The sequence below is a fragment of the Aythya ferina genome, assembly GCF_964211825.1.
Source record: "Aythya ferina genome assembly, contig: HAP1_SCAFFOLD_29, whole genome shotgun sequence".
NCBI classification, from domain to species: Eukaryota; Metazoa; Chordata; class Aves; order Anseriformes; family Anatidae; genus Aythya; species Aythya ferina.
The window spans coordinates 2,769,936-2,793,568 of record NW_028181463.1 but is presented as its reverse complement, the minus strand read 5'-3'; the positions used below and the strand labels follow the sequence as shown (position 1 = coordinate 2,793,568).

At 51.2% G+C, this 23,633-nt stretch overlaps 2 protein-coding genes and 1 pseudogene across 3 annotated transcripts; 1 reads left to right on the top strand and 2 right to left on the bottom strand.

Annotated features, from left to right (window-relative positions):
* Positions 1-1,183: 1,183 nt before the first annotated feature.
* On the bottom strand, positions 1,184-2,122 carry LOC311428154 (olfactory receptor 14J1-like; the record flags this gene model as incomplete). Its single annotated transcript, XM_084539701.1, has 1 exon — positions 1,184-2,122. One exon carries the CDS (start codon positions 2,120-2,122, stop codon positions 1,184-1,186), a length of 939 nt encoding a protein of 312 aa, XP_084395827.1.
* Positions 2,123-10,139: 8,017 nt separating this feature from the next.
* On the top strand, positions 10,140-11,279 carry LOC311428153 (olfactory receptor 14A16-like; the record flags this gene model as incomplete). Its single annotated transcript, XM_084539700.1, has 2 exons — positions 10,140-10,170; positions 10,315-11,279. The coding sequence occupies exon 2, from the start codon at positions 10,338-10,340 to the stop codon at positions 11,277-11,279; it is 942 nt and encodes a 313-aa protein (XP_084395826.1). The 5' UTR covers positions 10,140-10,170; positions 10,315-10,337.
* Positions 11,280-18,220: 6,941 nt separating this feature from the next.
* Positions 18,221-19,156, bottom strand: LOC311428152 (olfactory receptor 14C36-like; annotated as a pseudogene). Its single transcript has one exon. The product of its transcript is annotated as an olfactory receptor 14C36-like (transcript).
* Between the last annotated feature and the right edge of the window lie 4,477 nt (positions 19,157-23,633).

Here is a 23,633-nt window from a genome sequence, read left to right as displayed (position 1 = left end):
ATGATTGCTGACAGGAAAAGGCAGTGTGCTGAGAAAAGTCTTGGTTTCCTTTGACGAAGCAGAAGGGCCAAGGCCTGACCCCAGCTACTGGAGGCGAGATCCTGTACCCCATGTCTGGCTCAGGGCTTTTCCAGGGGATCTGTGGGATGTGGTGGGCAGTGTGATGCCTTGGGAAGAACAATGGTATGATACCTCCATTTGCACAGGTTTAAGGGAGGCAATGAGGCTCCAGTGCAATGACTACTCATGTCCTCATCAGACAAAGGAACAAAAACCTCAGGGCTGTTGGGGCCTTCCCTTTTTACCAGCACCCTCTGCCTTATCCTCTGCAGGCATTCCTGTGCTATCCTACTTTTGCCCTATTTCCTTGAAGTCTGCAGACGCCCCTCTCTGTTCACCACCTTGTTCTCATCCCAGCATTTCCATCATTTCACCCATGTCTCACAAACCCTCATTAGCTGTTCCTTGAAACAGAAAGCTAGGATCTGATCACACTCTTTAGTTGACTTCTGGCACCACAGCAATATACTTTGAGGGACATTTCTTCCTCCTTGTGGCCAGTGCATAACTTCCAAGGTGCACTTTGTGGCAGTTTTTTCTCTCCTGCTCTTTCCTACTACCAAAGGAAGCTCCATCAGGGTGGAAACCACTCCTGAAGTAGGCATCCCAACCCAGCAGGCTCCTTGCGGCCTCTCAGCCAAGCACACACAAGTCACCTCAGCAGCAGCTTCCAAGCCAGAGGCCTGCTGCTGGCCTTGCAGCTTCGTGGCTAGACACAGCCAAGCCTTGTGCCTGCTGCTGTGCAGTCATGGACTCAAGCAGAAGGGACAGGACAACTCATCTGGGGGCCTTCTTTCTGTCCATGTCCTCCTTGGTGTGTAGGCAGAGGGGATCCCACAGTCAGCAGAATTTCTGTTTCTTCTTTCTTTTCTGTTTCTTTTGTCCAGTCATGGACTCAACAGAATTTCTGTTTCTTTATTGTCTTTATCTAAAAAGGAAGCCTGGTTCTATATGTACATGAGAAAATAACATAATATATATATATATAAATAAATAAAATTAAATTAAAAGGTAGGAGGCTGGGAAAAAAAAATTAATCAGAAGCACTATTATTAAGAAATAGAAATACAAAAAATATATGAGATTGTCATAAACACATTTTAAACTAAAAGTACAGTTAGGTCTATTGGAATATTACTGTAACAGTGTATCCAAAGATTTTCTTCACTGTATCCTTGAGCTCCTGGTTCCTCATGCTATAGATGAGGGGGTTCAGTGCTGGAGGCACCACCGAGTACAGAAGTGCCATTATCAGGTCCAGGGATGTGGAAGAGATGGAGGGGGGCTTCAGGTAGGCAAACATGCCAGTGCTGACCATCAGGACGACCACGACCAGGTGAGGGAGGCACGTGGAAAAGGCTTTGTGCCGGCCCTGCTCAGAGGGCATCCTCAGCACTGCCCTGAGGATCTGCACATAGGACAGCACAATGAAAATGAAACAACCAAAGACTGAACAAAGAGTAAAGAAAAGTACCCTAGCTTCCCTGAGGTAGGCATGTGAGCAGGAGAGCTTGAGGATCTGGGGGATTTCACAGAAGAACTGGTCCACAGCATTGCCTTGGCAGAGGGGCAGGGAAAATGTGTTGGCCGTGTGCAGGACAGCATTGAGAAAGCCACTGCCCCAGGCAGCTGCTGCCATCTGGGCACAAGCTCTGCTGCCCAGGAGGCTCCCATAGTGCAGGGGCTTGCAGATGGCAACGTAGCGGTCATAGGCCATGACTGTGAGAAGAAAAAACTCTGAACCAAAGAAGAAGACAAAAAAGAAGAGTTGAGCAGCACAGCCTTGATAGGAGATGGCCCTGGTGTCCCAGAGGGCATTGGCCATGGCTTTGGGCAGAGTGGTGGAGATGCAGCTCACGTCGAGGAGGGCGAGGTTGAGGAGGAAGAAGTACATGGGGGTGTGGAGGCGGTGGTGGCAGGCTACGGCGCTGAGGATGAGGCCGTTGCCCAAGAGGGCAGCCAGGTAGATGCCCAGGAAGAGCACGAAGTGCAGGAGCTGCAGCTCACGCGTGTCTGCGAATGCCAGCAGGAGGAACTCACTCACTGAGCTGATGTTGGACATTTTCTGACATTGGACACAGTTTTCTGTTGCAGAGGATAAGTCAGAACATAGTTAGTACACATTTCTCTGGCGGATACTTCTTGCAAACCTTAGAGTACCCCCCAGCCTAGCCTCTTGCTTTGCAGGAGACCAGTTCTGAATCCCTCTTGCTTGAGCTGTGGCTGGTGCTGCCTTAGAGTGGCACTTGGAGCAGGAGCTGCTATGGGCTGCAGAGGAGTCCTTCCTTCTGTGCAGCAGGAGGGAGGCAGAAACATGGGGGACATGGAGTCCACCTGTCAGGACAATGAGATTTGCAGTACTGTTGCAAACAGCTCATCTGAATGCAGAGCAGATCTGCAGATGCCACTGCTGAACACCAGTGTTCTCAGCTGCCCTGTCACCTCTCTGAGAGCTGTAGGACCATCCCACTGTGGTGTTTCCCTGAGAAGAAACCGGAGACAGCTCAGAGCAGAGAAGTCCCAGTCCCAGTGCAGCTGGACAGAATCCTCACCTTGTCACCACGGGACTGAACAGGATCTCAGTTCTTCCCTCCTAACAAGGGGTGCAGAGGCCTCACTCCAGCTATGCACAGACTGCCATCCAGTAGCACAGACATGGTCTTACCAAGGAGGTGTCCTTTTCTTCGGGATCCTGGATAACACAAGGATGCCACAAGAGAACTGCATCCTGCTGGAGAGTAGCCTGCAATGCAGGAGGATGCCCCATGAACAGAGATGGATATCCACAAGCTGGGGTGTCCCAGTATCCCAGCTGTACTCCCTACAGTGTCTGGTGGAGGCTTAGCCGATTGGCTCTTTTCTGACCAGGGGCAGCTGGGTTATGACACTCCAAGGGGCTTCTGCCAGACTTCCTCACCTCGCACTGCAACCCAGCAGGACTCTCAAAGCCTACTGCATTGCCCACTGCCCTCCCAGAAACAAGACCCAACACGAGACCCTTCCAGGACCTGCAGCTGCATGGCCCTGCAGCCAGACCCTTACCTTGTCAAGGGCTGTGCAGGTTTCTCCTGCAGGCAGCTCTCAGAATCCTCCACTCCCAACTGCCTTCAGCCACTCTCTCCTTTTGTTCTCTCTGTGTCTGTGCCTCTGTGTCTCTTTCCTGCTGCGCTGTTTCCTGGCCACAGCTGTCTCTCTGCACCACGGCCCTCTTGCCACGAGCTCTCTCTGTCCCACGAGCCTGGCCCAGCTCAGCAGCACAGCAGCAGCCCAAGGCACTGTAATCACCCCTCTGGGGGCTTTGCTGATGAGCCCACGAACCTCAGGCACTCAGAGACAATTGAAGACATTTTGCCAGAAGTCCAAGTCAGAGGCAAGTTTCCTGCAGTGTCCCCCTGAGGGCCAGCACTCACACAGCCTCCCTTGGAGCTCGTTAGAGCAGAACCCTGGAGGCAGTGAGGACAAGGAGACAAAGGCAATGTGAAGGTGACACTGATGTGTAGGAAAACTGGATGTGTGTCACCAAGCACAAGGGCCAGGCCTTGACCCCTGTCCTCTGGGAAGGGAGATCCTTTCCATTCACACCTTGCTCAGGCCTCTTTGTGGGGCAGTAGGAGATGGGGATGTGCATTGCCAAGTGCAGGAGAATGGTACGACCCCTGCCTGCTTCATGGTTGGGGGTGAGGAGGCAATTGAGGCGCTGGTGCTTTAGCAATAAGCTTTCTCCTCGTGGGCCTCAGTGGCAGAGACAACAGCCATAGCCGTTGACACAAAGACCTGGGTCCTGTTGGGACTTTCAGCTTTGCCACAACCATTAGTCTTCTCCTCAACAGGCTGTCTGAGGGACTCCTGGACTTCCAAATCTTCCACTGCTTGATTCAGACACTTCTGTTGGTAGTTTCACATAGGATCTGAGCTGAGTCTGATAACTAGGATCTTCGTGGTGTTCCTGCTCCTCGTAAGGCAGCTCTGTAAGAAGCTGGCCTGGCTCCTGGTGAGCAGGCACCACTGCTCGTATGGCATCCCTCGTGGTGCCCAGGCCCTCCTCCTCCTGGGCACTGCTCACTCAGCAGGGTCCCAGTCTGCCCTCATGTGTGGGGTTCCTCTTCCTCTGGTTCAGGATTGGGCTCTTCTCCTTGTAAATGTCAGGAGGTTTGTGTAGGCAAAATCCCACAGTTTCTCAAGGTTGTGCCACACTGATGCTCCATTCTGTTTGCTGTTAATGTCTGCAGGCAGGTGGCTCACCCTGACTATGCTGTTTCTTACAAGATAACAGTAGCAGGAGTTTGCAGGACAGTTTGGATAATACAGCAGGAACTAGTTGAATGGAATTTGAATCCGTGAAGGGTGGGGGATAGAAGGCTGCCAGATTCCACTTTTTCTGTTCTTCCTTCTCATGCATGCTGTTACTTTGTCTGGAACTGCATCCTATACACAAAACACAGCACTGTATCATCTAATAGGAAACAAATTAAGTGCATCCCAGACAACACATGGACAATATCCACCCTATATTCCATACCATTGTAGTGGGTTTACGTGGCAAGGTTTTGGTAGCAGGGAGCCATAGGGGTGGTTTCTGTGAGAAAGATCTAGAAGCTGACCCATGTTTGGGAAGGGCCCCATTGTTTTCCAGATCCGAGCCAATAAGCGATGTTGTTTTGCGCCTCTGTGAGAGCATATTTAAGACAGGGAAAAAACGCTGCACCACACAGCAGCCGGGAGAGTCAAGGGAGTGAGAGAACAGCCTTGCACATGCCAAGGTCAGTGTAGAGGGAGGGGGAGAGGTGCTCCAGGCGCCGGAGCAGAAGTCCCCTGCAGCCTGTGGTGAGGACCATGGTGAAGCAGGATGTCCCCCTGCAGCCCATGGAGTACCACGGTGGAGCAGGGTTCCACGCTGTAGCCCGTGGAGGAGACCACGGTGGAGCAGATGGCCCTGCACCGACGGAGGCTGCCGCCTGTAGAAGACCCCTGCCGGAGCAGATTCCGGGCCGGACCTGTAGCCTGTGGAGAGGAGTCCACGCAGGAGCAGGTGACCCGGCAGGAGCTGCTGCCCGTGGGGGAGCCAGGTTGGAGCAGTTTTCTCCTGAGGGATGGACCCCGTGGTACGGACCCATATCTGGAGCAGTTCTGGAAGAGCTGCTGCCTGTGGGAAGCCCACGCCGGATCAGTTCATCAAGGACTGCATCCCGTGGGTGGGACCCCACAGCACAGGGGACGAGAGTGACCGAGAAGGAGAGGCAGAGAAGAAGTGCTGTAGACTGACCATAACCCCCATTCCCCCGTTCCCCTGCGCCGCTCGGGGGAAGGAGGTGGAAGAGGGTGGATGGGGGGGAAGGTGCTTTTGGCTTGCTTTTTCCTTTGTTTTCTCACTTCTCTCGCTTGTTAGTAATAGGCAATAAATCTTACTATCTCCTTATGCAGAGTCTGTTTCGCCCGTTACAATAATTATTGCGTGATTTTCTCGTCCTTATCTCAAACCTTGAGCCCTTTTCACATATTTTCTCCCCATTCCTCTTTGAGGAGGGGGAGTGAGAGAGCGGCTGTGGTGGAGCTCGGCTGCCCACTCGAGCGGAACCACGACAACCATCTGCACCTTGCTCCGCTTCAGTACTCTCCAATTAATCACCACCACCTTTTCACAGTTGATATATACACAGAGATATCATGCCCTTAGTCTGTGGGTGTCCTGGAGTTGGCTAGGATTGAGTTAATTTTCCTCCTAGTAGCTGGTATGAAGCTGTGTTTTGGCTTTAGCACTAGTATTCAGTACTAGGGCCAGTCCTCTTTAATATCTTTATTGATGATCTGGGTGAGGGGATCAAGTGCACCCTCAGTAAGTTCACAGATGACACCAAGTTAGGTGCATTTGTTGATCTGCTCGAGGGTAGGAAAGGCTCTGCAGGAGCATCTGGATTGGCTGGACCGATGGGCTGAGGTCAACTGAAGTTCAACAAGGCCAAGTGCCGGGTCCTGCACCTGGGGCGCAACAACAACAAACAGAGCTACAGGCTGGGAGAGGAGTGGTTGGAGAGCTGCCGGGCAGAGAAGGACCTGGGAGTGATGATGGATAGTCGGCTGAATATGAGCCAGCAGTGTGCTCAGGTGGCCAAGAAGGCCAACAGCATCCTGGCTTGTATCAGAAGCAGTGTGACCAGCAGTGCTAGGGAAGTGATTGTCCCCCTGCACTTGGCTCTGGTGAGGCCACACCTCGAGTACTGTGTTCAGTTTTGGGGCCCTCACTACAAGAAGGACATCGAGGTGCTCCAGCAAGTCCAGAGAAAACACAAAGCTGGTGAGGGATCTGGAGTCCTACGAGGAGCGGCTGAGGGATCTGGGCTTGTTCAGCCTGGAGAAGAGGAGGCTCAGGGGCGACCTTATTGCTCTCTACAGCTACCTCAAAGGAGGCTGTAGAGGGGTGGGGGTTGGTCTGTTCTTCCACATGCCCAGTGACAGGATGAAGGGGAACAGGCTAAAGTTACACCAGGGGTATTTTTGGTTGGATCTTAGGAAGAACTTCTTTACCGAGAGGGTTGTGAGGCATTGGAATGGGCTGCCCAGGGAATTGGTGGAGTCACCATCCCTGGAGGTCTTTAAATATGTTTAGATGTTGAACTTAGCGATATGGTTTAGTGGAGGACTGGTTAGTGTTAGGTCAGAGGTTGGACTCAATGATCTTGAGGTCTCTTCCAACCTAGACAATTCTGTGATTCTGTGAATCTGTGGGAAGAAGAGCTTGGCCAGCAGCAACTTACGATTTCATAGAAGGAAGAGGGTTTATGTAAAGTGGATGCTGGAGTAACACTGACTTAAAACAGTCACATATGGCCCTTTCCTTACTTGAAACAGGAATTTCAATCCCTAAACCTAAATGCTACTATGGTACTCTGAAAGGAATCTTTTTTTTTTTTTTTTTTTTTTTTTTTTTTTTTTTTTTTTTTTTTTTCTCTTACTAACCCCAATGCCTTCCCTTAGCACTAACATGAAAATGCTCTATTTAACCCCAGACTCCTTGGCAGACCTAAAACCGCAGACCTTGTCTATGTCTTAACCAAAGACCTGACACCACTAGCAGGATAATACATGCTACCATTAAAACTTTGCTTATTCTCTACCCCAGAAAGAGAAAAACAGGTACCTAGGGGGTGAGAGAGAAGTCATCTCTGCCTCAGGATCTCCTGCCCCAGCAGCAGGAATGTGACTGTGGCAGGGACTGTGAGGTCACTGCTATCTCTGCACTTGATAGGGCAGCAGCAGGAACATGTCACGGAAAGGGACTGTGAGGTCACTTGTGTCTGGAGGTGGAAGGTCACCCTTGACATAGACCTGGCATCTGCACTTTTGGGCTGACATCTGGCAGTGGCCCTGCTAGGCCAGCAGAAGGCACCTGCTTGGCATGCTGACTGGGGGATCCCCTCTGCCTCCAGACCCAGGAGGACCCAGGCAGAAAGAAGGCCCCCAAATGGGTTGTCCTGTCCCTTCTGCTTGAGTCCAGGACTGGGCAGCAGCAGGCACAAGGTTTGGCTGTGTGTAGCCAAGAAGCTGCAAGGCCAGCAGCAGGTCCATGGCTTGGAAGCTGCTGCTGAGGTGACTTGTGTGTGCTTGGCTGAGAGGCTGCAAGGAGCCTGGTGTGTTGGGCTGCCTACTTCAGGAGAGGTTTCCACCCTGATGGAGCTTTCTTTGGTAGTAGGAAAGAGCAGGAGAGAAAAAACAGCCACAAAGTGAAACTTGAAGTGTAGCTCTGACCATGAGCTGGAAGAAATATCCAGGGGAACAACTGGTCTTGCTGGTAGAGACAGGAAAAGAAGGCATTATGTTCCTCAGGTTTTGTCATCAGGTTTTCCCACACACCCATTAAAGATGATCATTCTTCTAAATCCTCTGTTATAAAAGTATTTATATAAACTTTTTTTTTTTTTTTTTTTTTTTGTCTTTGACAGTAGTAGATGGATTGAGCTCCAGCTGGGCTTTGGACCTTCTATTTTTCACCTGCACAGCCCCATAACATTCAGGACAAAGCTCCAGACAAACTGACAGCATGCATGAGAAGGAAGCACAGAAGAGGTGGAACCTGGCAGCTTTCCATCCCCTACTCTTCTGTGATTCTATGCTGCACTTTTATTCAGCTTCTTACTCCTGTATTATCCAAACGATCCATGCAGCTCCTGATGCTGCTATCTTGTCAGAGACAGCACAGACACGGGAAGGTTGAACTATCTGCCTGCAGACATGAACACCTGACAGAATGGAGCATCTGTCCAGTGGAATCTTGAGAAACTGCAGTAGTTTGCCTAAAGGAACAACTTGAACAATAAGTGCCTAGTCCTGTGCCAGAGGAATAGGAACTACACATCAGGGCAGACTCTACTGAGGGAGCAGTGACCAGGAGGAGGAGGGCCTGGGCACCACGAGGGATGCCTTATGAGCTGTGGTGCCTGCTCACCAGGAACCAGGCCAGCTTCCTACAGAGCTGCCTTATGAGGATCAGGACCTCCAAGAAAATCTGAGTTATCATACTCAAGCTCAGATCCAGTGTGGCACCACACAGAAGAGGGTCTGCAGCCCTCAGGAGGTACAGGTCTGGGAGTCCCTAGGACAGCTTGGTGTGGAAAGGATCAAGGGCTCAACGTGGGCTCAAAGTCACAACCCAGGTCTTTGTGTCCATGGCTATGGCTGTTGTCTCTGCCACTGAGGCCCATGAGGAGACAGCTAATAGTTAAAGCACCAGGGCCTCATTGCCTCCTCGCCCCCACCCATGAAGCAGGCAGGGGTCGTACCATTCTCCTGCACTTGGCAATGCACATCCCCATCTCCTACTGCCCCACAAAGAGCCCTGAGCAACCGGTCAAGGGAAAGAATCTCCCTTCCTGTGTGCCATGCGACAAGACCTGGCCCTTGTGCTTGCTGACACACATCCAGTTTTCCTACACCTCAGTGTCACCTTCACATTGCCTTTGTCTCCTTGTCCTCACTGCCTCCAGGGTTCTGCTCTAACAAGCTCCAAGGGAGGCTGTGTCAGTGCTGGCTCTCAGGGGGACACTGCAGGAAACTTGCCTCTGACTTGGACTTCTGGAGAGATGTCTTCAATTGTCTCTGAGTGCCTGAGGTTCGTGGGCTCATCAGCAAAGCCCCCAGAGGGGGGATTGCAGTGCCTTGGGCTGGTGCTGTGCTGCTGAGCTGGGCCGGGCTCGTGGGACAGAGAAAACACATTTGAGATAGTCCCACGAAGCACAGAGACAGCTGTGCCCAGGAGCAGCTCCTCTGCACAGCACAGCAGGGCTGGGGGCTCTGACTGCAGCTGGCATGGGGAGAGCAGAGAAGGAGAGAAGGCTTGGAGGCAGTTGGCAGTGGGAGGATGCTGAGAGCTGCCTGCAGGAGAAACCTGCACAGCCCTTGACAAGGTGAGTGTCTGGCTGCAGGGCCATGCAGCTGCAGGTCCTGAAAGGGTCCCCTACTGGGTCTTGTTTCTGGGAGGGCAGTGGGCAATGCAGTAGGCTTTGAGAGTCCTGCTGGGTTGCCCTGCGAGGTGAGGAAGTCTGGCAGAAGCCCCTTGGAGTGTCATAACCTAGCTACACCTAGTCAGATAAGAGAGGAGTGGCCAAGCCTCCTCCAGACCCTGCAGGGGGTGCAGCTGGGATATGGGACACTCCAGCTTTCAGATATCCAGCTGTCTGTGGGGTAACCTCCTGGGCTGCAGGCTGCTCTTCCGCAGGATGCAGCTCTCTCGTGGCATCCTTGTGTTATCGAGGTGCCACAAGGAAAAGACACCTCCATACTAACATCATGTCCATGCTACTAGATGGCTGTCTGTGGGCAGCAGAAATGAGGCCTCTGCAGCCCTGTCTAGGAGGGAAGAGCTGAGATCCTGATCAGTCCCGTGGAGAAAAGGTGAAGATTCTGTTCAGCTGCACTTGGAGTGGGGCTTCTCTGCTCTCAGCTGTCTCCTGTTTCTTCTCAGGGCAGCACCTGAGAGGGATGGTCCTGTAGCTCATAGAGGGGTAGCCCAGGGCAGCAGAGAGCAGGACTGATGGGAAGAGCTGCTCTGCTCAGTTTTCCCCAGTGGACAAGTCCTTTGCCTCTTGGCACCCACAGGATATCACCTGGAGTGTGGAAGTAATGTCAGGGAGTTCCACCATTCAATACCTCTCCTATGTGTTATACAGGCAACTAGGATAAAATAAAGTGAGGAAAATAGTTGCAGTTTTGCTCCTCAATCAGCTCTGTTCTAACATTGCTCTGCCTTCTCCTCTTCAACAGAGAAGCAAGTGCAAAGTCAGAGAATGCCCAACATCAGCTCAGTGAGCGAGTTCCTCCTGCTGGCATTTGCAGACACGCGCGAGCTGCAGCTCCTGCACTTCGCGCTCTTCCTGGGCATCTACCTGGCTGCCCTCCTGGGCAACGGCCTCATCCTCAGCGCCATAGCCTGCCACCACCGCCTCCACACCCCCATGTACTTCTTCCTCCTCAACCTCGCCCTCCTCGACCTGGGATCCATCTCCACCACTCTACTCAAAGCCATGGCCAATTCTCTCTGGGACACCAGGGCCATTTCCTATCAAGGGTGTGCTGCCCAAGTACTTTTTTTAGTCTTTTTTTTTGATGCAGAGTTTTCCCTTCTCACCGTCATGGCCTATGAGCGCTACGTTGCCATCTGCAAGCCCCTGCACTACGGGAGCCTGCTGGGCAGCAGAGCTTGTGCCCAGATGGCAGCAGCTGCCTGGGGCAGTGGCTTTCTCAATGCTGTCCTGCACACGGCCACTACATTTTCCCTGCCCCTCTGCCAAGGCAATGCTGTGGACCAGTTCTTCTGTGAAATCCCCCACATCCTCAAGCTCTCCTGCTCAGATTCCTATCTCAGAGAAGTTTGGGCAATTCTATTTAGCATTTCGTTAGCATTTGTTTGTTTTATTTTCATTGTGGCGTCCTATGTGCAGATCTTCAGGGCAGTACTGAGGATGCCCTCTGAGCAGGGCCAGCACAAAGCCTTTTCCACGTGCCTCCCTCACCTGATTGCCACCTCCCTGATGATCAGCACTTCCATCTTTGCCTACCTGAAGCCCCCCTCCATTTCCTCCCCATCCCTGGACCTGGTGGTCACACTTCTGTACACTGTGGTTCCTCCAGTATTTAACCCCCTCATCTACAGCTTGAGGAACCGGGAACTAAGGGATTCCATCAGGACTCTACTTGAATACACACATCGTCATCAAATTCACCTATAATACTATGCCTAATATTAGAAATCCCAGCTATTCTGAGAAAGAAAATAATATGATGTCTTCTATTAATAAATGTGTGTATTATTATTTGCTCTCATTATTTCACTTTTGATTAAATATTATTCCTAGCCTCCTACAAGTCAATTATTTTTCTGTAGAAGTTGGCTTCCTGTGTAGATAAACCTAATAAGAAAGCCATCAGAAATTCATTGGTCTAAGCTGCTGTCTCTTCCCATCTCCTCTGGAGCTGGGGGAGCAGCCCCAGCATGCAGGAGGGGCTCAGGACCAAGAGCCCAGCTGCCACATGCAGGAGCAGCCCTGGTGGCCCTCGGGGCTGCCCCTCACTGCCCGCTGGGCTCTGCCTCTGTGCTGCCTTTGGGTCAGAGCTGCTGCTTCCCTGGAGCCAAGGCCATGGTCAGCATCAGGAAGTGGCCTTTTCACTGCTTCTTTCTTTTTGGTTCCTCATTGCTTTCTTGTGCTCTTGTATCTGTCTTAGTCTCGAGGTCTCATATGCATTGATGACAGTCCTGTTGTCTTTGCAGTGTCTGTGTCTGCAGGCAGCAGCAGGCACTGTGCAGCCCTGGGTAACAACTGGCCTACCTGCTAGCACTACAGTAACAAGAGGGTCTTTCTCAGGGCAAACCCAGGACCCTGGACACCTCTTCCAAATGTGCTATCAGGAATGGAGCCAAGAGGTTGCTCCCTGCTCTTCTGTTTTCTGGGGTTTGTCATGGAGTGAGGGACAGAGGCTGAAAGTCCCAGGGTGGTCCCTGAGGAACCAAGGGCTGGGCCAAGAACTCCTTTTGTGGCAGCACATGCCCAAATAGACAACACTGCCCACTGCAGTCAGTGAGATGGCCAATGCCAGCCTGGAGATGTCAGGAGATCTGCAGGGACATGGTGCTCACTGGGTAGTGCTTAGAACCTCATAAAATGTATGAGTATCCAAAGACGGGTCTGGTAAAGGAAAAGGCGAATCTGAGGATTCGACGAGCTAAAGGAGGGCTCTGCAATGCCAGAAGACGTGGTGGAGAGCCAGCAGGTGAAGGCCCGTAAGACTGCAAAGCAACAGTAGAGACCCTCCTTATAGGCTCCTGGGCCAGGTCTGGTGCAGCACTTGCCTGCCCTTTGTGCCCTCAGACACACCCCATGGTCCTGCCCAGCACTGCCCTGTGCTGCTGAGCCATCAGGGCAGGTGGAAAGGGGCTCAGCAGCAGAGATCCCCATGGACGTAGGTCTGCTGCCCACCCTGAGCAGCACGGGCAGGGGGGGAGACCCACGGGGGTCCCAGGGCACCACAGCCCCTGGCTCTCACAGCAGCACCGCCAGCTTGGGGCCCTGAGGGAGCACAGGGAGGGAAGCAGCAATGGCCAGCCAGGCTAGCACAGACACACTGCCCTGGGCAAGGCTCTCTGGGAGCAGGGATGGCCCTGGGGAAGAGCAGGGCAGCATTGCTGGGCCTGCACTGATGGGGAAAAGGAAAAGGGAAAGCTCTTTGTGCAGGCCCCTGCTCGGGGCAGGCTGCTCTGTGGCTGGGCCAGGCCTCTTGTGCTGGCCTGGGGAGCGGGGCTGGCCCTGCGGGGCACAGGCACTGTGTGCTGGGGATCTGCCAGGCAAGAGAGCAGGGCTCCTGCAGCTTCACGGACCTCCATCACCTTGCAGCATACCCAGCCTCCTCCTTGCTCACCTCAACCAGAAACTACACATGCATGAGCTGTCTGCTTCTTCCTCCTCTGAAGGGAGAGGAGGAAACGCATCTAGAGAGAGAGGGGAATGAACATATAAACTCACAGAGAGATAGACACTTGAGGAAGGGAAAGGAAATGGAAAATAAAAGAAAAAGAAATTCCTACCCCAAACATGAGGAATATGTAGTAATTCCTCTATTCCCATAAGCAGACCACTGTGCTGCCAGTCTCTGAGAAACTGATACCTTGTCTTGGAAAGATGACCCCAATATATACTGCTGAGCACCATGTTATGTCCCATGTGGCCTGACCAGAGCTCAAGTGCTCAGTCTGGTGTGAGTACACAGAGGAGAGCTCTACAGCCCCAGGGCACGCAGCAGCCCCGACAAAAGGGCACTTCTGTCTCTGCACTTGATAGGGCAGCAGCAGGAACGTGTCACAGAAAGGGACTGGGAGGTCACTTGTGTCTGGAGGTGGCAGGTCACCCTTGACTTCTCCCTGGGATCTGCACTTTTGGGCTGACATCTGGCAGTGGCCCTGCTAGGCCAGCACAAGGCAGCTGCTTGGCATGCTGACTGGGGGATCCCCTCTGCCTCCAGAGCCAGGACGACCCAGACAGAAAGAAGGCCCCCAGATGGGTTGTCCTGTCCCTTCTGCTTGAGTCCATGAGTGGACAGCAGCAGGCACAAAGCTTGGCTGTATCTAGCCAAGAAGCTGCAAGGCCAGCACCAGACCCATGGCTTGGAAGGTGCTGGTGAGTATCTATGATGTGACTTTAGCTTCATTTTTCAAGGAACAGCTGGTGAGGGTTGATGAGACGTTGGTGATATGATGGAAATGCTGGGATGAGAGCAAGGTGGTGAACAGAGGTGGGTGTCTGCAGACTTCCAGGAAACAGGACAAAGTGTGGGATAGCATAGGAAAGCGTGCAGAGGAAAAGACAGAGGTTGCTGGTAAAAAGGGAAGGCCCCAACAGTCCTGACGCTTTGCCTAGAGCTTTTGAGAAAATGAGATATAGTCATTGCAGTGCAGCCTCTTAGCTTCCTTGCAACCCTGTGCAGAGGCAGGGTGGTGTCATACCAGTTTTCCTCTCGTGGCATCACACTGCCCACCACATTCCTCAGACCCCCAGGAAAAGTCCTGAGCCAGACAGGGGGGTGCAGGATCTCTCCTCGCAGTGGCTGGGGTGAGGCCTTGGGCCTTGTCTTCACCAAAGTCAACCAAGACTTTTCTCAGCACAGTGCTTTGCCTGTCTGTAATCATGGCCTCGAATTATCTGCCCTAAGCAGTCCCTGGGGAGGCTTTGTTAGTAACAGCCCTCAGTGGGACCATTAATACTCCAAGTCACTTCAGCTTTTCCTTTTGAGTTTGCTTTTTCGCTCTGTTGCATCATTCTCCTCTCAGTACCCAAGTTTCACTGACTCAGCACCAAAATACACCATGGAACTCATTAAAACACAGAAACTCCTAAGGAGCCATATCTCTCCCACCATTTTCTTCAAGTCTTCAAGACTTGATCAGCTAATTGGAGAGCTTTCATGTTGTAGTTAAGGGGGAAGATTTCAAGGAGCATCTAATAAAAATCTTTCTTCATTTTAAAGGCTGAATTTTGTTGTGTTTCAGTTTAGAGCATCATTCTCCTGGTTATATTGGTCTAGGGTTTCTCCTTGGAAGCCCTGCTTAGGTGGGAAGAGCAGGGTTTTTCCTATTTCAAAACAAACAACAGGAAATCATGCTGCAATTTTCAAAAAAAAAAAAAAAAAAAAGGTCAAGTTTCTTATTTTGTTGCCTCCAGTGATGTTTACCTTCCCAAAAGGATGACTGTACATGATGTATTTTACAGTGATTTAAATAACTGTGTTAATATTAATCCATATCATACTATTCAATGATAAATGATGAGGGTCTTACTAAGGAAACCATTAGAAAGACTGCTGAGAGACGGGCGACCTTGAACTCACTGAAACTCCAAGCAGCAACTGGGTCACTGAGAGTGGTCTGAATGATTTAATGGTAAGAGGAGGGCAAACCAGGAGAATGATGGGAAGTGCATAGGTCCAGAAAGGCAGCTGGAAAGGGGAAATTCAGCAGGGTCTATGTAATCAAGATGAGTTTTGTGCCTGGAAGATGAGGGAGGGAGCACACCATGATAGAAAAGCGATGACAATGCAACTACAGGTGAACACCAGTATTTCTTCTCCTGGGATGAATATACATCCTGAAAAATCACATTTCTTCATGATAGAAATTACACTTCACATGAGACATTATACGGAAGGGATTGAATCTTTTGAGTTGATGAGTTGTTGCTTTATCATTCAAGTACTGAAAAAAATACTGGGTATTCTGGCAGAGCTTTGCTGTCTGACCATAAGCAACCAGGGAAAACCTCCAGTGGCCCCGTTGCGTTTGAGGCACTTCCCCGGACCAGCAGATGTCAGAAAAGACCTGCAGAAGGCCGGAGCCCTTTGGGAAAATCAGGTGGGGCCAGGTGGAGTTCTCAGGGCACCTCCACTGCCAGCAGTGGTCAATGTGGAAGCCAAAAGACAGCAGCAGTGAAAAGGCCACGTCATGCTGCAGGCCATGGCCATGGCTCCAGGGAAGCAACAGCCCCAACCCGAAGGCAGCAGAGAAGCAGAGCCCAGCAGGCAGTGAGGGGCAGCCCCAAGGGCCACCGGAGCGTCTCCTGCATGTGGTAGCTGGGCTCTTGGTCCTGAGCCCCTCCTGTGTGCTGGGGCTTCTCTCCCAGCTCCAGAGGAGATGGGAAGACAGAGAAACTGAGATGAATGATATTCTGAGGGACTTGTTATTGTCTTTACATATTCATTAAGCTTGCTTCTTTAGCTAAATTAGATGACTGGATAAAAGAAATTAAAAAAATATTACAAGATGTTAAAAATACATTTATTTAAATCTAACCCAAGAAACTTAATTGTAAAAACAAATTAACAAAAAAATTTCCTAATAAATTCTTTAATAAACTGGGAAATTCTTTGCACCCAGGGTACCTTTTTCCAAACCCTCATGCATGGTTCTTTTTGCCCCAAGCATCTTGGAGGCAGTGGCCCCCTCTGTGTAGAAAAATGAAAGCAGTCCTGAAGGATGACTTCAGGCAAAAGCTGACACCTCTGATCTGACAACCCCTACCCAAGATCTATTCCACTATGGGGCCTACCAGCTACTTAGAAAGAGCTGATCTCAGAAACTACATGCACAGCAAGTGCCTTCTGCTGCCCTACCATGGACACTGGCAGATGTGAGCCTAAAGGCACAGATCCCAGCCAGGAGTCAAGGGTGACCTGTCAGCTACTTCAGAAAGAGCTCAACTCACAGGCCATTTAACAGCCATTAGCTTCCTGCTGGACTTAGTGTTTCTGAGGCACCACTGAGCTTATAATGCCACACCTACAAAACACCCCCTTTTTGGGCCAGGAGCTGCCCAGGTGGAAATGATCTGTTGGTGATCCTCCAAGCTCATGGCACACCTGCTGGGCTCCCAGCCTCTCTGATGCACAGGAGCCAGTTCCGTGCCAGTCCTGGGAGGTGCTAGGGCAGGAGGGACCTTGCAGGCAATGTTCCAGCCCCATGCCTGTTGGTGGTCTCTCAGCTCCTTGTGCACAGTGGAGATCACACTCAAGTCCAGAAGTCTGAAGCTGGCCTAGAAGACACTCAGGGGAAGCATCCTTGCAGCCCCAGCCCCAGCTGGTGGTGCTGCTCTGCAGAGCGAGGGGGCTGTGGTGCCCGGGGCATGGGGGCACTCTGCAGGGCCATGCTGGGCAGGCTGGGAGGCAGACCCAGCTCATGGGGTCACTGCCATTGCCCCAGGGCTGCAAGGAATCACTCACCAGGCTCCTTTGCTGGGGCTTTTGTGTGCCGTGGGGCTGCTGAGCTCTCCTCTGCCTGCTCACAGCAGATTGAGCACAGGAGCTCTGGTCAGTCCACCTTGGAGGAGATCCCCCCTTAGGAGGGAAGTGCTGCAGTGGAGGCCAGCTGTGCCACTGCCGTGCCCACTGCCTGTCCCTGCCTGCAGTCCCAGCACAGCCCCACAGCAGCACTGGCACCAAGCTGCAGGAGCAGCCGGGCCTGACCCCACCAGCAGGGCTCAGCAGGACAGGGCGGCAGTGGCAAGAGAGCAGCTCTGCATGCCCCAAGCGCTGGTGTTCCCTGGCCGTGCTGCTGGGATGGGACTCTTTTCCTCTGCACCCCTGCACATGGGCACTGCCCCTGCACAGCCAGGCCTGGTCTCAGAGGACAGATGTCAGACAAAATGGCAGTTGAATTTTAACTCCATTAAGGTTAAATTCACAGAGAGCATGGCTTCACATGCACAGAGTCTATGAGCTATATTCAACAGGTACATCCATATCATTTTAATGGGTGCTTATTAGCTGAATTAATGTAATAAGAATATGCACAAACACAACCACAAAACAAAAGAAAACAAAACAAAACACACAAACAGGTATACTGGCTCTTCCTCCAATTATTGACATTGCAAGTCATGTGCAGAAGCAGATCAGACATTTCTTGCATCCAAGACACATCTAGTCATTAATTTCCACAAGGCATCCTTAAGCTCCTGGCTCCTCATGCTACAGATGAGGATGTGCTCTGCTGGAGGCAACACTGGGTACAGAACTGCCACCACCAAGTCCAGGGATGGGGAGGGGATGGAGGGAGCTTCAGGCAGGCAACCATGACAGGCCTGAGGAAGACGGACACCGTGGCCAGGTGAGGGGGGAATGTGGAAAATGCTTTGTGCCGGCCCTGCTATAGAGACGACAGGACTGTCACTTAGATACACAAGGTCGAATCCAAATACACTGCTCCTTCCTGTGGCAGCTGGGCTCTTGGCCCCTAGCCCCTCCTGGATGCTGAGGCTGCTCCCCCACCTCCAGAGGAGATGGGAAGAGAGGGATACTGAGACCAATGAATTTCTGATGGTATCTTTATTGTCTTTATCTACCAAGGAAGCCTGTTTCTCTATGCATGTTAGATGATATGGTCAAAGCAAACACAAAATATAACATTCAGAATGCTAAGAATTACATTATTAAAAACAAAATAAAATATTTTTAAAATACTAACAGAAAAAAAATATTTTTTAAAATATTGTATCATTTTCCCAAATAACATTTTATTTCTTTTATGATTATTATTAATGATAATGTTTTGATAGCACTAGTAATGATAAAAATGATATGATCTAATATGAATCAAAATTGCATATAATAACAAATACATCTTCTGAACACATCACTGATGATTAAGAAACATGTATTGAAGAAGTTTCCTCACTGCATCCTTCACCTCTTGGTTCCTCATGCTGTAGATGAGGGGGTTCAATGCTGGAGGCACCACCGAGTACAGAAGTGCGACCACCAGGTCCAAGGATGGCGAGGAAATGGAGGGTGGCTTCAGGTAGGCAAATATGGTAGTGCTGACAAACAGAGAGACAACGGCCAGGTGAGGGAGGCACGTGGAAAAGGCTTTGTGCCGGCCCTGCTCACAGGGCATCCTCAGCACTGCCCTGAAGATCTGCACATAGGACACCACAATGAAAACAAAACAAACAAATGTTAAAGAAAAACTAAACACAAGTGCCCAAACTTCCCTGAAGTAGGCATCTGATCAGGAGAGCTTGAGGATGTGGGGGATTTCACAGAAGAAATGGTCCACAACAATGCCTTGGCAGAGGGGAAGGGAAAATGTGTTGGCTGTGTGCAGGGCAGCATTGAGAAAGCCACTGCCCCAGGCAGCTGCTGCCATCTGGGCACAAGCTCTGCTGTCCAGGAGGCTCCCGTAGTGCAGGGGCTTGCAGATGGCAACGTAGCGATCATAGGCCATGACAGTGAGGAGATAGTACTCTGAACCAAACAAGAAGAATAAAAAGAAGACCTGAGCAGCACATCCTTGATAGGAAATGGTCCTGGTGTCCCAGAGGGCATTGGCCATGGCTTTGGGCAGAGTGGTGGAGATGGATCCGAGGTCGAGGAGGGCGAGGTTGAGGAGGAAGAAGTACATGGGGGTGTGGAGGCGGTGGTGGCAGGCTACGGCGCTGAGGATGAGGCCGTTGCCCAGGAGGGCAGCCAGGTAGATGCCCAGGAAGAGCGCGAAGTGCAGGAGCTGCAGCTCGCGCGTGTCTGCGAATGCCAGCAGGAGGAATTCAGTGATGGTGCTTCTGTTGGGCATCTGATTTTGGGCATGTGATCTGATGTCAGCTCACAGAGCTGACGTTAGACATTTGCTGTCCATACACATGCTTACCAGGTAAAGAGCAAAATGCAGAAGAATGTTAAAACAGAGTTCTCTGAGGAAAACCTATTGTGTCTCTTAAAGCACCCCGTAACCTGAGCATCTCTCTTTGACGAAAATCATTTGGCATCTCTCCTGCTTGAGCTGCAGCTGGTGCTGGCTGAGAGTGGCACTGGGAGCAGGGGCTGCTGTGGGTTGCAGAGGAGTCCTTCCTGCTGTACATCAGGAAGGAATCAGGAACATGGGGGAAGCTTAAGTTCAGTTCTCTGGTCAGATTAATGAGCTTTTCAGTGTTATTTCAAACAACTCCTCTGAATGCAGAGTTACACAGGCCACTGCCAACAAGTCGTGTTCTAATCTGTTTCCTGTCTTTGAGCCGCAGGACCATCGAGCAATGGAGTTTCCTTGAGAAGCAACTGGAGACAACTGAGAGCAGAGAAGCCCCAGTCCAAGTGCAGCTGGACAGAAACCTCACCTGAGGTGAAGTTCTCACACAGACAGAGCTTGGGAGCATCTCTTTGAGCTCTACCTTCTCTTCTACCCCTGCCTGCCCCACAGCCCATGGGCTGCAGGGGGAGAGGAGGCCGGGGAGGGGCTGCTCCAGGGGAAGGCATCTGCACTGCAGGGCATGGCCACGAGGTGCCCGAATCCCCCCTGCCACGGCGTTTCTGGCAACAGCTCCTTCTGGCCGCCTGCTCTTCTATGCTGCCTGCAGCTGTCCCTGCCGGGAGCTGCTGCTCTGCGCCCACCTCTTCTTTCCCCCTGCCCGTGCTCACAGACCCCATCCCACGCGGCTGTGCTCAGTGCTGCCCTGCAGCACCCTGCCACCAACAGGGCCCTGCCAAGGGGCACCTCCATGGCTGCAGGAGTTACAGGGCAGCTGACAGAGAGCCTGGCATGGCCAGCCAGGGCAGGGTGTTCTGGGCTGACCGGGGACACCTGCCTTAGGGCACTCCAAGGAGCTTCTGCCAGACTTCCTCAATTTGCACTGAAACCCAGCAGGACTCTCAAAGCCTACTGCATTGCCCACTGCCCTCCCAGAAACAAGACCCAGCACGAGACCCTTCCAGGACCTGAAGTTGCATGGCCCTGCAGCCAGACCCTTACCTTGTCAAAGGCTGTACACATTTCTCCTGCAGGCAGCTCTCAGCATCCTCTCACTCACAACTGAATTCAGCCCCTGGCCCCTTTTCTTCTCTCTGTGTGTCTGCCTCTGTGTCTCTTTCCTGCTGCTCTGTGCAGAGGAGCTGCTCCTAGGCACAGCTGTCTCTCTGCTTCATGGGACTTTTTAAAAAGTGTTTTCTCTGTCCCATGAGCCCAGCCCAGCTCAACAGCACAGCACCAGCCCAAGGCTCCTCTGGAGGCTTTCCTGATGAGCCCAGGAACCTCGGGCACTCAGAGACAATTGAAGACAGCTCTCCAGAAGTCCAAGTCAGAGGCAAGTTTCCTGCAGTGTCCCCCTGAGGGCCAGTACTGACACAGCCTCCCTTGGAGCTCATTAGAGCAGAACCCTGGAGGCAGTGAGGACAAGGAGACAAAGGCAATTTGAGGGTGACACTGAGGTGTAGGAAAACTGGATGTGTGTCATCAAGCACAAGGGCCAGGCCTTCACCTCAAGTGCTTGGGAAGGGAGATCCTTTCTTTTCATGCAGTACTCGGGGCTCTTTGTGGGGCAGTAGGAGATGGGGATGTGCATGGCCAAGTGCAGGAGAATGGTACGACTCCTGCCTGCTTCATGGGTGGGGGTGAGGAGGCAATGAGGCCCTGGTGTTTTAACGATCAGCTGTCTCCTCTTTGGCCTCAGTGACAGACACAAGAACCATAGCCATGGACACAAAGACATTGGACCTTTTCAGACTTTGAGTCTTGCCATAGCCCTTGCTCCTCTCCAAACCAGGATACCCTAGAGACTCCCAGATCTGTACCTCTTTACTGACTATTTGTAGACACATGTCTGTGTGGTGTTACACCAGATCTGAGCTGAGTTTTATAACTCGGATCATCTTGGTCACTATGCTCCTCGTAAGGCAGCTCTGTAGGAAGCTGGCCTGGTTCCTGCTGAGCAGACACCACTGCTCATATGGCATCCCTTGTGGTGCCCAGGCCCTCCTCCTCCTGGGCACTGCTCACTCAGCAGTGTCCCAGTCTGCTCTGATGTGTGGGGTTCCTCTTCCTTTGTTGCACGACTAGGCTCTTCTCCCTGTAAGTGTCAGGAGGGTTCTGAAGGTAAATCCTGGAATTTCTCGTGGTTCCCCCAACCAATGCTGCATTCTGTCAGCAGTTAATGTCTTCAGGAAGATGGCTCACCCTGACTGTGCTGTCTCTCACAAGATAACAGCATCAGCAGTTGCAGGACAGTTTGTATAATACAGGAGTAACTAGTTGAATGGATTTCCAGCACAAACTTAGAGAAGGTTAGAGGATGGAAAGTTGCCAGGTTCCACCTTTTCTTTGCTTCTTTCCATCCATGCAGTCATTTTGTGTAGAATTGAATCCTGAATGTCATGAAGTTGTGCAGGGACAAATTCAGAATGGCCAAATCCCAACTGAAGCTCAATCTGACTATTACCTTCAAAGACATACGCTGCATATTTTTATGTGTAAATACATTAAAAGAAAAAAAAAAAAAAAAAAAAAAAAAAAAAAAAAAAAAGAGCACTTAGGTGAATCTTCATCCTGTATGGGATGTAGGGGGAAGCATATTCACAAGAGTTGAGGAAAAGGCTGAGGTACTTAATGTTCTCTTAATGTTCTCTTTGCCTCAGTTTTCAGCAACATGACCTGTTGTTCTGATACTCAGCCTCCTGAGCTGGTAGATAGGTACAGGGAGCAGAATGAAGCCTTCATAATCCATGAGGAAATAGTTAGAGCCCTGCCACTGCACAAAGATTTACACACATCTATGGGACCACATGGGATCCACCTGTCACTACCAAGGGAGCTGGCAGAATCACTTCCCAAGTTGCTTTCCATCATTGATCAGCAGTCCTGGCTATCGGGAGAGGGACCAGTAGACTGGTGACTGACAAATATAATGTGCGTCTACAAGGGCTGGAAGGAGGTGTCGGGGAACTACTGGCCTGTCAGTCTGACCAGTGATGAGGAAGTTCATGAAGCAGATTATCTTGAGTACCATCAGGCAACACTTAAAAGACTTACACTTACAAGGTGATCAGGCCCAGTCAGTAGGGCTTTATCAAAGTCAGGATCTACTTGACAAATCTGAACTCCTTCTATGACAAGGTGATGCACTCAGCGGATGACGTAACGGCTGTGGCTGTGGTTTATCTGGACCTCAGTAAGGATTATGGCACTGTTTCCTACAGCATTCTCCCAGAGAAACTGACTGCTTGAGGCTTGGACGGGTATATGTTTCCTTGGATTAAAAACACTCTGGATGGCTGGGCCCAAAGAACTGTGGTACATGGAGCTAAATGCAGATGGAGGCCTTTCTCTAGTGGTGACCTGCAGGGCTCAGTTCTGGGGCCAGTTCCCTTTAATATTTTCATCAATGATCTGGACAAGGGGATCGAGTGCACCCTCAGTAAGTTTGGAGACAACACCAAGTTGAGTGGGTGTTGGTCTGCTCGACGGTAGGAGAACTCTGCAGAGGGTCCTAGATAGGCTGCACCCATGGGCCAAGGCCAAATCTATGAAGATCAACAAGGCTAAGTTCTGGGTCCTGCACTTGGGGCATGACAACCTGTTGCAATGCTGGGGAATGGCAGGTGGAATGCTGCCCATTGGAAAGGGTCTTGGGAGTAATGGTTGATAGTCAGCTGAATATGAGCCAGCAGTGTGCTCAGGTGGCCAGGAGAGCCAACAGCATGCGGGCTTGTACCAGGAATAGTGTGGTCGGCAGGAGTAGGGAAGTGATTGTGCCTCTGTACTCAGCCCTGGTGAGGCCACACGTCAGGTATTGTGTTTAGCTCTGGGGCCCCCAGAACAAGAAGGACACAGGTCTATTAGAACGAATCCAGAGGAGGGCCACGAGGATGATCAAGGGACTGGAGCACCTCTCCTCTGAAGACAGGCTGTGGGATTTGGTGTTGTTCAGCCTGGAGAAAAGAAGGCTCTGGTGAGATGTTATAGTGGTCTTCTAATACTTAACGGGGGTTGTATGAAGGCTGGAGAGGGACTCTTCATCAAATAGTGTAGTGATAGGACTAGGGGAAATGGTTTTAAACCGAAAGAGGGTAGATTTAGATTAGGTATTAGAAAGAAGTTCTTTACTCAGAGGGTGGTGAGGCACTGAAACAGGCTGCCCAGAGATGTTGTGGATCCCCCCTCACTGGAAGTTTTGAAGGCCAGGTTGGATGGGGTTTTCAGTAACCTGGTCTAGTGGAAGGTGTGTCTGCCCATGGCAGAGGGGTTGGAATGTTATTATCTTTAAGGTCCTTTCATACCCAAACTA